Source organism: Oncorhynchus keta, unplaced genomic scaffold (genome assembly GCF_023373465.1).
Source record: "Oncorhynchus keta strain PuntledgeMale-10-30-2019 unplaced genomic scaffold, Oket_V2 Un_contig_25868_pilon_pilon, whole genome shotgun sequence".
NCBI classification, from domain to species: Eukaryota; Metazoa; Chordata; class Actinopteri; order Salmoniformes; family Salmonidae; genus Oncorhynchus; species Oncorhynchus keta.
Window position 1 is genome coordinate 94,622 of NW_026284661.1, and position 13,309 is coordinate 107,930.

Here is a 13,309-nt window from a genome sequence, read left to right on the forward strand (position 1 = left end):
TCCTGGACAACACCCTGTCGTTCTCAACTAACATCAAGGCGGTTTCCCGTTCCTGTAGGTTCATGCTCTACAACATCCGCAGAGTACGACCCTGCCTCACACAGGAAACGGCGCAGGTCCTAATCCAGGCACTTGTCATCTCCCGTCTGGATTACTGCAACTCGCTGTTGGCTGGGCTCCCTGCCTGTGCCATTAAACCCCTACAACTCATCCAGAACGCCGCAGCCCGTCTGGTGTTCAACCTTCCCAAGTTCTCTCACGTCACCCCGCTCCTCCGCTCTCTCCACTGGCTTCCAGTTGAAGCTCGCATCCGCTACAAGACCATGGTGCTTGCCTACGGAGCTGTGAGGGGAACGGCACCTCAGTACCTCCAGGCTCTGATCAGGCCCTACACCCAAACAAGGGCACTGCGTTCATCCACCTCTGGCCTGCTCGCCTCCCTACCACTGAGGAAGTACAGTTCCCGCTCAGCCCAGTCAAAACTGTTCGCTGCTCTGGCCCCCCAATGGTGGAACAAACTCCCTCACGACGCCAGCACAGCGGAGTCAATCACCACCTTCCGGAGACACCTGCAACCCCACCTCTTTAAGGAATACCTAGGATAGGTAGTAATCCTTCTCACCCCCCCCCCCTTTAAGATTTAGATGCACTATTGTAAAGTGACTGTTCCACTGGATGTCATAAGGTGTCATAAGGTGAATGCACCAATTTGTAAGTCGCTCTGGATAAGAGCGTCTGCTAAATGACTTAAATGTAAATGTAAATGTAAGCTGCAGCGTAAAGAGAGTCATGCGCTATTGAATTTTCATACCGGAAGAAGCTACGCATATTACGCACTGCATTGTTTGGTGAATGTGCAGATTCAGCTGTTTATATATCAATCATTATGGCGACTAAGTCAGGGAAAGCTAAATCTAAGTCTAGATATACAGATGTACAAACAACTTTAGAATGAATTGATTGGGAAGGTTAGACAGAGATTGTTGTAGGACGCTTCATTTAGCGATTGTGGAGGACTATTTTTTTTAATGGGAGAGGACATCTTTATGGACTGGTAAGTTCTTATCATGCTAATGTCCTTGTTTGAAATTAATAATATAAAATATTATTTGGCGTTTTAAATTTATTTTAGAAGCAATATATAAACATTTAATGTCATGAAATGTGAGATGCGTGTGTCCCCAACCCACATGAAATAGCCTATTTGAGGCTGTTGAGGAGAGGGCAGGACCACATTAATGGCCAAAGTGAAATGGAGACAGTAGATACAGCTGGTCTGTTGTAATATAATAAAGACAGTAATATAATAAGACAGTAGATCTAGCTGGTCTGTCATAATATAATAGAGACAGTAGATCTAGCTGAAATGTCATAATATAAAAGAGACTGTAGATCTAGCAGGTACTAATAACTCTCTATATATATATGTTTATTATACCTGTTGATACAGGGCTCATATGTGAAACTATTCTAACTGAACATTTTCTTTCACAGTGACACTGACTCCGAATGGGAGTCTTATCCAGTGTCCTGTGTGAATTTAAGTATGCTCTCTCTAATTCTCTCTCTCGGAGGACCTGAGCCCTAGGACCATGCGTCAGGACTACCTGGCATGATGACTCCTTGCTGTCCCCAGTCCACCTGGCCCTGCCGCTGTTCCAGTTTCAACTGTTCTGCCTGCGGCGATGGAACGCTAAACTGTTAATTTTTACTCTTGAGGTGCTGTCCTGTTGCACCCTCTACAACCACTGTGATCTCCACCCGGCACAGCCAGAAGAGGACTGGCCATAGCCTGGTTCCTCTCTAGGTTTCTTCCTAGGTTTTTGCCTCTCTAGGGAGTTTTTCCTAGCCACCTTGCTTCTACACCTGCCTTGCTTGCTGTTTGGGGTTTTAGGCTGAGGCTATATAAATATATTTGATTTGATAGAGGACTGAGGGTCATCCAAATATTGAAAGTGTGTAAATAGTTACCCATGTTATTTTGTAAATGTATATATATATATATATATATATATATATATATATATATATATATATATATTTTTTAATATTCATGTTTTTTAATCAATAATAATATTTTTTTCCATTTATTTATTTATTTTATTCATTTTTCTCAAAATATTTTTTTTGGGGGGGGTGTGTTAGAATACCATTTTGGCATTTTGTATATAGTTATTTGTTTCAAAATGTATACCTTCACCAATTTGGCCACTTGGGTACATTTGGGCTACTTGTGTGCGACACCTGGGTGACTTCATGATAAATGTCATGTAGCACACTCTTTTTGGAAGTTATCATTCTGAAACTTTGCACAAGTACTGTTGCCGTCTTATATTTTTCACTGAAATTGTCCCCATCATCCTATCTGAATGTTTGTTTTATCTTGTTCATTTTAAAGATGTTGATACAAAAAGAAAAAGCAAATGAATGTTTTTTTTCATTGTTTTATCTAAACCAGATCTATTGTGTGTTATTCTCATACATTCAATTCACATTTACACAAACTTCAGAGTGTTTTCTTTCAAATGGTACCAAGAATATGCATATCCTTGGTTCTGTGCCTGAGCTACAGGCTGTTAGATTTGGGTATGTCTTCAGGTGGAAATTGCACAAAGTAGGGGGTGAGCTACAAGAGGTTAAGGTCCTGGAGTGGCCTAGCCAGTCTCCAGACCTTAATTCCATAGAAAATCTGTGGAGGGAGCTGAAGGTTCGACATCCCAAACGTTAGCCTCAAAATCTTAATGACTTGGAGAAGATCTGCAAAGAGGAGTGGGACAAAATCCCTCATGAGATGTGTGCAAACCTGGTGGCCAACTACAAGAAACGTCTGACCTCTGTGATTGCCAACAAGGGCTTTGCCACCAAGTACTAAGTCATGTTTTGCAGAGGGTTCAAATACTTATTTCCCTCAATAAAATGAAAATCAATTTTTATCATTTTTGACATGCGCTTTTATGGATTGTTTTGTTGTTATTCTGTCTCTCACTGTTCAAATAAACCTACCATTAAAATTATAGACTGATAATTTCTTTGTCAGTGGGCAAACGTACAAAATCAGCCGGGGATCAAATACTTTTTTCCCTCACTGTAGGTGTTCCATTTGTCCAGGTGGGAAAGGGCAGTGTAGAGTGCAATAGAGATTGCATCATCTGTGGATCTGTTTGGCGGGAGGCAAATTGGAGTGGGTCTAGGGTTTCTGGGATAATGGTGTTGATATGAGCCATTTACCAGCCTTTCAAAGCACTTCATGGCTACGGACGTGAGTACCACAGGTCTGTAGTCATTTAGGCAGGTTGCCTTTGTGTTCTTGGGGACAGGGACTATGATGGTCTGCTTGAAGCATGTTGGTATTACAGATTACATACATGTAAAATGTGACATGACATTTGTTTATTTTATGAATGTGTTGTATATCTGTCTGGTCCTGGAAAGCAATGGGGGTGAGGGGATATTTCATATTTACATTGATTGGAATGATGGAGAGTAACGGTGTGTGTTGTGCTCATAGAAATACAATAATAAGAGTTTATTTCTCAGAGCACAGTACACACCTTTACTCTCTCTCTCCATTCCAATGGAAAATATACATTATTGAAATAGAATCTATTCGAATCATTGTATTTCTATGGTTGTGCTTCTCATCAGGGACAAAGCTACAGTGGAGCAGTGCCATCACTCTGACTATCTTCATCTGGCTGTTCACCGCCTTCTGGTCCGCCATGCCCCTCATCGGCTGGGGAGAGTATGACTACGAACCCCTCAGAACCTGCTGTACTCTGGACTACAGCAAAGGAGACAGGTAACGAACATACCCACATACCTGCACACGCACATGAACTACAGCAAGGGAGACAGATAACACACACACATCTTCACAAATGGCAAAACGACAGATTGATGGGCAGACAGACATATGCGCGTATACACACACACACACAAATACACAAATACATGGCCTACAACAAGGGAGACAGGTCATTCTCACATACAAATCAGAAATACATTACTGTTCAAAAATTTGGGGTCACTTAGAAATGTCCTTGTTTTTGAAAGAAAAACGCATTTTCTATCCATTAAAATAACATCAAATTGATCAGAAACACAGTGTAGACATCGTTAATGTTGTAAATGACTATTGTAGCTGGAAACGGCTGATTTTGTTATGGAATATCTACATAGGCACACGCTCCAGCAGGTATATCTCACTGGTCACCCCAAAAGCCAATTCTTCCTTCCAGTTCTCTGCTGCCAATGACTGGAACGAACTGCAAAAATCTTTGAAGCTGGAGACTCTTACCTCCCTCACTAGCTTTAAGCACCAGCTGTCAGGTCATCTCACAGATCACTGCATAGATCATCTGTAAATAGCCCATCCAATCTACCTCATCCCATACTGTATTTATTTATTTATTTAGCTCCTTTGCACCCCAATATCTCAACTTGCACATTCATCTTCTGCACATCCTAGCATTCCAGTGTTTAATTGCTATATTGTAATTACTTTGCCACCATGGCCTATTCATTGCCTTACCTCTCTTATCCTACCTCATTTGTAGATGCTGTATATAGACGTTTCTACTGTATTATTGATTGTATGTTTGTTTATTCCATGTGTAACGCTGTGTTGTTGTATGTGTCGAACTGCTTTGCTTTATCTTGGCCAGGTCGCAGTTGCAAGTGAGAACTTGTTCTCAACTAGCCTACCTGGTTAAATAAAGGTGAAATAAATTTTTTTATAAATAAATAGGCATACAGAGGCCCATTATCAGCAACCGTCACTTCTGTGTTCCAATGGAACGTTGTGTTAGCTAATCCAAGTTTATAATTTTAAAAGGCTAATTGATCATTCAAAAGCCCTTTAGCAATTATGTTAGCACAGATGAAAACTGTTGTTCTGCTTAAAGAAGCAATAAAACTGTCCTTCTTTTGACTAGTTGAGTATCTGGAGCATCAGCATTTGTGGGTTTGATTACAGGCTCAAAATGGCCAGAATCAAATACCTTTCTTCTGAAACTCGTCAGACTATTCTTGTTCTGGGAAATGAAGGCTATTACATGCGAGAACTTGCCAAGAAACTGAAGATCTCGTACAACGCTGTGTACTACTCCCTTCACAGAACAGTGCAAACTGTCTTTAACCAGAATAGAAAGAGGAGTGGGAGGCCCCGGTGCAGAACTGAGAAAGAGGACAAATACATTAGAGTGTTTTGTTTGAGAAACAGACACCTCACAAGTCCCCAACTGGCAGCTTCATTAAATAGTACCCACAAAACACCAGTCTCAACGTCAACAGTGAAGAGGCAACCACGGGATGCTGGCCTTCTAGGCAGAGTTCCTCTGTCCAGTGTCTGTGTTCTTTTGCCCATCTTAATTTTTTATATTTTTTATTAGCCAGTCTGAGATATGGCTTTTTCTTTGCAACTCTGTCAAGTATTGTCTCTTTCTGTAGTGTAAAACATCCATATTGGCTCCCCAAATGCACTTCTTTCATAACATCCTCTGTTCTTTCTTCTCCAAAACAGGAACTATGTGTCCTACCTCATCCCCATGGCCATTTTCAACATGGCCATCCAGACCTTTGTTGTCATTACCTCCTACAAGTCCATCGGCCAGAAATTCAAGAAGACCGGAAACCCCAGGGTAAGAAGTGTTAACTCGAAATAACACAACGACAAGGTTCCAGTTTAACAACGTTTACTAAATCGTATTAGCACACGACATGGTTGCCATTGCACTCAGGCCAGGTTCATCAACAATGAGACTGCTGCTCAGGCCCACTAATAACAGAGTGATAGCCTGTAATAACAGAAAAATAGGGATACTTAAAACTTAACATCCTCCCACTTTTCTTTAAAGGCAAATAAAACATCAACAACATAATTAAATGTCCAAGTATTATTCAAGTTCCCCATTACAAAAGGGTTGTGTGACAAAGTTTTTATTTGTATTCCTCATTCTGCCACTTTTCATTACTGAGAGCCTGTAGGAGCACAAGACCGGATGCTCCCTTGTTAGTCTGACAGTCAGCAAACTGTTCCTTTGTGGTCGACCACTAAATCTTATGGATTCTCTGTGCTTGAATAAGTTCTTTGATGCTGCTAATCTAAAGATTAAGTATTTTCTGTGACAGACTTGGTTGACTTCACAGTATCAACTAATGAGTAGTTGTCAGTGACACAAACTACAGGTAGAATGTGTTGTTTTGTCTCACCATTTCCATCCACAAGAGAAAGTGTTTCTCCACAAGTGTGCTTCGGACAACCCTTCTGATCCTTTTTGACTGCCAACAGATAGGTGAGAATCTTCCTCCTTCACCCATTAATACGATTAGATGTCCACCTTGTGTGCCTCCACTTGAAACGTTCCCTAAGGAAGCATCACTGAAGACAATTCGTTTCAGAGTAATCTTTTCCAACATGCTGAAACTTTAGTCACTTGTTGTGATTTCAGTTTGCGAACAACTTTGTTTGCCTCATGAGTTGCAGTCATCGAACATTACATCAGGTCTGCTCTGTCTAGCAACCCATAGAATTGAACCTATATTTGACCTCAATTGATCAGCTTCAATTCCACGGAGAGGGGAATTGCTTTGTACGGCTCTTGAAGAATCCATGTGGATAGGTTGAAGATTCTTGATTTCGCTCTCCTGTTGCATCAGTATTTGTTCCATCAAATGTAATAAACTCTATGCCAACGTAAAAAAAAATGATCATGCTCCTCACGGCCGACCTGGAAAACAGCTTTGAGGTGTGGAATCACAGTTGTAGCAAAGGTCTGTGAGCCATCCCAGAAGAAGTCATCAACATGACAGGCAAGTACTCCAGTCACATTGCAGTCTTGATCAAGCCAATAGAAGACTGCAGGATCCACTTTTAACATGTTTCCACCTGTACTCAACATTGTTGCCTTGACTTTGTTGTACCAGTAGAGTGATGCATCTGCCAGGCCATACACACACTTTTTTTTTTGTTTCCACAGTGTTCCTTCGCTCTTAGCTTCAGGTGGAGGTCGGATGTGAATGTCCCTTTACAGCTCTATTCCCTGCAAAAATACAGATATGATGTCTATTTTTAAATTATTGCTCTATTTTCATTTTGGACCTTTAATCCCAGAAAAATGGCCATAACTCAAAAACCGTTGAGGCCTAGACGCCATCTTGTTCGGGGCCAACTGCCCATTATGCCAAACCTACGCTCACCAAGTTTCGTCTTTTCCGTTTTGGAGATAAGGCCACGTTGTGATTCGTGATGTTTTGTATGTTTTGATGTTTTGTCCCTTAAGGTATGCAATGCTTTATTATAAAGGTAATTTTATGGTGAAAATGATCTCCCCCAGAGTCCTTAGCTTAGTGATGAGCTTCGTGGGCACTATGGTGTTGAATGCTGAGCTGTAGTCAATGAACAACATTCTCACCTTTTGTCCATGTGAGAGAGGGCAGTGTGGAGTGTGCTTGAGATTGCGTCATCTGTGGATCTGTTGGGGCGTTATGCGAATTGGAGTGGGTCTAGGGTGTCCTGGAGGATTTGAGCCATGACCTGTTGATGACCAGCCTTTCAACGCACTTCATGGCTACTGACTTGAGTGGCATGGGGTGGAAATCATTTAGGCAGGTTACCTTCGCTTCCTTGGGCACAGGGATATGGTGGTCTGCTTGAAACATGCAGGTATTATAGACTCGGTCAGGGAGAGGTTGAAAATGTCAGTGAAGACACTTGACAGTGTTCACGATGGGCATCATTCAGTGATAATACATAATTCACAAGTGAAAGGCTAATGTTATCACCCATCAGACTTTTCTTAATTCAAGTTTGTCTTTACATATACTAAATAATACTATATGTGTGAAATTAGTTTTGATTTAGAATGGACCATAATCATGTACCTGTCTCTGAACAGGGTCAGGGGAAAAAATTAATGTCATCTATGTACTTAAATAGAGAATGAAGGACGCTTTTCCCATGATTCATTTTCATGCCAGCCAGGTAGGCTATACTCCTGTTGTAAAGTGAAGCAATTTGCTTAATATTAGCAAAGTTGAGGAATAAACATAGTAGGCCTAGATTATAGAAACCTGATGGGATCCTCCTCCTTTTTAATAAAGGCCACAATGTCATAGCCTATAGAAATGTTGCGCAACATGAGCTCATGGGCTCTCGTGAGTGTTTCATTTGATTTTCGAATGCATTTGCATTGATGTCAGAGTGATTAGAGGGACAATAGACTGCTGAGTACCAGGAAGTTATCAAGTATGGTAGGCTACTAATGACCATCAGCGACATCAGAGCTTGACTAAACGGTCACGTTGAATTTGACTGCGGTCATGAATCATGACTGCCCAGTGACCATAACATCCCTGGGTCCCACGAGACTGGAGGGACTGAATCAGGTTGCCTCTCCCTTTATATGTTGCATAAGCCAATTACTCGCAGTGGTGTAGCTAGGACTTACACTGTGGTAGCCGGAGCACAAAGGCGTCTATGCTGCAGGGAACAATCAGCTCTTCTCACTAAGGCAGCACTGTTACTGTTATGTAACCTTCAAATAGCATCACACACACAGACATGCTCTCGCTCTCTCTGATAAGCTTTATTAGCATGAATGATAAATGCCACGGTTGCTAAAGCAAAGTTAGATAACGACAACAATAACAATAAAAAAAATAACAGTAATACTGATTCCAGAAAGGGGAAAACATATATGTTCTCTCTTTGTCTCTCTCTGTCTCTCGCTCTTTTGCTCTCTCTCATACATACACACACACACACACACACACACGAGGCCGCACTTTCAAATAGTGTCCAATAACTCAAATGCACGAATCCCGTCATTATTACTTTGGAAACACAGAAAGCAAAGCCCCCTCTCCTCTCAGATGCCCCAGTGTTGGGTTTCTGCTAGGAAGGTCTACAACACTGTAAACAACCACGTCATTAACATTCCTGTATGGATACAAAGGTTATATACATGGTAAGTGGCATTGCAGTCTTTGCGTCATTTGTACTCAAAAAGAACAAATACTCTAACAGAACTGTTAACCCTAAGTATAGTGTAGTATGAGTATGAAACATGGAATTACTCTGAATGATCAGTGAACAACATTTTACTGTACCTGTTTTGGTGCATTATGTCTTTGTTTACAAGCAAAACTCTGAGTTGAGTTGATTATGAAATGATGGTAAGCCAGATATTGTGTTTTTATCCCAGCCGTTATCCAAGGCTTGTGACCAGACAGTCACATGCATGTAAGCCCCATGACCCGAGACGTTTTTCGCTCTTTCTTCCAATATTTATTGTCGAACAGTAACAATCCTTTCTCTCTCTCTCTCCCTCCCTCTCCTCTTTTCTGTCAACCCTTACTTCTCCTTCTACTCCCCCTTTCGCTATTCTCTCTCTCCTCTCTCTCTCTCTAATGAATTGAAATGGCATTATTTGAATGGAGAGTGTAACCACATACATTACCAAAGCAAACATAGAGGAACATATTACATCAATGGTGATGGAAATAAGTAATACCACTGCCCCTCTCTCTACAGTTCAACACTGCCACTCCCCTGAAGACATTTTTGTTCTGCTGGGGACCCTATGGAGTTCTGGCCTTTTACGCTGCTGTTGAGAATGCCAACCTGGTCTCTCCCAAGATAAGGATGGTGAGGACAATACACAAACATGTGTGCGTACACACACACCACACACACACACACACACACATGCATCAAATCTAACAGTAGACCGCATATAGATTTCTCAAGGTCATATTACTTTGTCTATGACAAAAGTCTTTGACACCATTTACCAAATACACAAACACCCTAAAGCAAATACAATACGTTTGGATTCTGTGTAATATAGTAGCCATTAATTGCACTGCTTGATGATCTAACTAATGGTCCTTTGGTCCCCAAAGGGGCCATTACACTACTTGTGTAGTGCAATGGCCCATGCAGGAATCAAGCTCACAACTCTGTTGTGCCAAATATCATACTCCAACCAACTGAGTCAATCAAGCCCTCTATATATGTCTGTATTTTATCAAACTTGCTGTACAGTACTTTGACACAAATGTGTACCACCTTTTTGAACTTGCTAGTACTGAGACATTGACATTGCTCTGTTTGGCTTTGTGTTTGTAGCTGGCTCCTATTCTGGCGAAGACCTCTCCCACCTTCAACGTTTTCCTATATGCCCTGGGCAATGAGAACTACAGAGGAGGCATCTGGCAGTTCCTTACTGGGGAAAAGATTGAAGAGCCTCAAATTGACAACAAGACCAAATAAACTAAGCATGCGACAATCACATAAACATGTTTTTTAATTTAACTAGGCAAGTCAGTTAAGAACAAATTCATATTTACAACGATGGCCTAGGAACAGTGGGTTAACTGCCTTGTTCAGGCAGAGGAGTTGATCTAGCACCGTTTCGGTTGCTGGCCCAACGCTCTAACCACTAGGCTACCTACCGCCCCAAACAAACTGTCCTTGTGGTTTTCTAACAGGTACGAACGCTGTCGTGGATTCATTCATGTCAATGGACCTGGACTTCACCTTATTGCATTTGTGTGTATTTGTGTGCAAGTCAAATCAAATCAAATGTATTTATATAGCCCTTCGTACATCAACTCATATCTCAAAGTGCTGTACAGAAACCCAGTCTAAAACCCCAAACAGCAAGCAATGCAGGTGTAGAAGCAAGTTACATTTTAGTCAGGGGTTAACGTGGAGTGATATTGTGGTGTTTGTTGTGACATTGGGATGTATTTTATGTTCACATTGTCATGCCCTGATCTGTTTCACCTGTCCTTGTGATTGTCTCCACCCCCTCCAGGTGTCGCTTATTTTCCCCAGTGTATTTATCCCTTTGTTTCCTGTCTCTCTGTGCCAGTTCATCTTGTATGTTTGTCAAGTCAAACAGTGTATTTTTCCCATTCTCCTTTTGCTATTCTCTTTTTGATAGTCTTCTGGGTTTTGACCCCTGCCTGACTGGACTACTTTCCCGCCTGCCTGATCATCCTGCCTGCCCTGACCTTGATTCTGCCAGCCCTTCGGTACTTTTTGAACTCTGAAATGTTTTTGACCCTTTTGCCTGTCCACGACCATTCTCTTGCCTTACCCTATTGGATTATTAAATATTGTAGGACTCCAACCATCTGCCTCCTGTGTATGCATCTGGGTCTCGCCTTGTGTCATGATATACACTCTAGTTTAGGATGGGCTGTTTGCAGTAGATACATCATGCCCACGGCTCCTATATTGTTCAATGTTGTGAAAATGTTAAGCTTTAAATGATAAGCAGTTGTTACAGTTATTACATTTCAAGCCTGTTGTCAGACTTGGGCAAAAAATATATAATTTTAAATGAGATATTAATATTTTATATTATTATATAAATTATTACTTCCTGTCCAGCTAAAATAGCCTACAACATATTTAATCTCCATTGACTAAAATAGATAATTTGGTAACACTTTACTTAACCTCTTGAAGCTAGGGGGCACTATTTTTATATTCGGAAAAATAACGTTCCCAAATTAAACGGCCTATTTCTCAGGACCAGATGCTAGAATATGCATATAATTGACAGATTAGGACAGAAAACACTCTAAAGTTTCCAAAACGGTCAAAATCTTGTCTGTGAGTTAAACAGAACTGATATTGCAGGCTAAAACCTGAGGAAAATCCAATCAGGAAGTGCCCCTGTTTTTGAAACCTCTCTGTTGTTATGCATCCCTATTGCCCATTTAAAGGGATATCAACCAGATTCAAGCTTTTATTATGAAGAATGAGCGTGAACGACCACATTGCATAAGTGGATAGGTGGGGGCTCTCAGAGTGAGTTGTGCGCAAAAGAGAAAGGCGGCCATTGTTACTCCCGGTCCTAGTGAAAAGCCAACTGTCCCGGTTCATATATTATCGAATAGATATTTGAAAAACACCATGAAGATTGATTAGAAAAAAAGTTTATATTTTTCTATGGACATTATGGATATATTTTGGAATTTCTGTCTGTGTTGTCGTGACCTCTCTTTCCGGTGGATTCCTGGGCATAACGCATCAAACTAACGGAGGTATTTGAATATAAAAAATATCTTTATGGTACAAAAGGAATATTTGTTGTTTAATAGTGACTCCCCATCCCGCATGAGGGAGCGTAATCATCGACTGACACTAATTAGTATAACGCAACGGACATAAATATTCCTAGAAAATATTCCTATTCATGAAAATCACAAGTGAATTATATTGAGACACAGCTTAGCCTTTTGTTAATCACCTTGTCATCTCAGATTTTCTGATTTTCAAAGCTAGAAAAGCATTTGTGTAAGTTTATCGATAGTCTAGCATAGCATTTTGTCCAGCTAGCAGCAGGTAACTTGGTCATGGAAATCAGAAAAGCAAATCAAATTAAATCGTTTACCTTTGATGAGCTTCGAATGTTTTCACTCACAAGACTCCCAGTTAGATAGCAAATGTTCCTTTTTTCCAAAACTATTGTTTTTGTAGGCGAAATAGCTCTGTTTGTTCTTCACGTTTGGCTCAGAAATCACCCGGAAATTGCAGTCACAAAAACGCCAAAATATATTCCAAATTAGCTCCATAATATCGTCAGAAACATGGCAAACGTTGTTTATAATCAATCCTCAAGGTGTTTTTCAAATATTTATACGATAATATATCAACCGGGACTGGTGGCTTCTTAGTAGGATAGAGAGAAACAATGGCCGCATTTGTCCTTTACACACCAAACACTCTGAGAGATTTTTTATTTTTTTAATTTTTTATTTATTTCACCTTTATTTAACCAGGTAGGCAAGTTGAGAACAAGTTCTCATTTACAATTGCGACCTGGCCAAGATAAAGCAAAGCAGTTCGACAGATACAACGACACAGTTACACATGGAGTAAAACAAACATACAGTCAATAATACAGTATAAACAAGTCTATATACAATGTGAGCAAATGAGGTGAGAAGGGAGGTAAAGGCAAAAAAGGCCATGGTGGCAAAGTAAATACAATATAGCAAGTAAAACACTGGAATGGTAGTTTTGCAATGGAAGAATGTGCAAAGTATAAATAAAAATAATGGGGTGCAAAGGAGCAAAATAAATAAATAAATTAAATACAGTTGGGAAAGAGGTAGTTGTTTGGGCTAAATTATAGGTGGGCTATGTACAGGTGCAGTAATCTGTAAGATGCTCTGACAATTGGTGCTTAAAGCTAGTGAGGGAGATAAGTGTTTCCAGTTTCAGAGATTTTTGTAGTTTGTTCCAGTCATTGGCAGCAGAGAACTGGAAGGAGAGGCGGCCAAAGAAAGA

At 40.6% G+C, this 13,309-nt stretch overlaps 1 protein-coding gene across 1 annotated transcript in view; it reads left to right on the forward strand.

Moving 5' to 3' along the window:
- LOC118376450 (RPE-retinal G protein-coupled receptor-like) overlaps window positions 1–11,132 on the forward strand; it is a 30,912-nt gene extending 19,780 nt beyond the window's left edge. The window contains exons 4-7 of the mRNA XM_035763170.2: window positions 3,646–3,799; window positions 5,522–5,639; window positions 9,533–9,646; window positions 10,130–11,132. Of these exons, the coding sequence (XP_035619063.1) occupies window positions 3,646–3,799; window positions 5,522–5,639; window positions 9,533–9,646; window positions 10,130–10,273 (530 nt within the window). The 3' untranslated portion in view covers window positions 10,274–11,132. The remainder of the gene's footprint in view (window positions 1–3,645; window positions 3,800–5,521; window positions 5,640–9,532; window positions 9,647–10,129) is intronic.
- The last annotated feature ends 2,177 nt before the right edge of the window (window positions 11,133–13,309 follow it).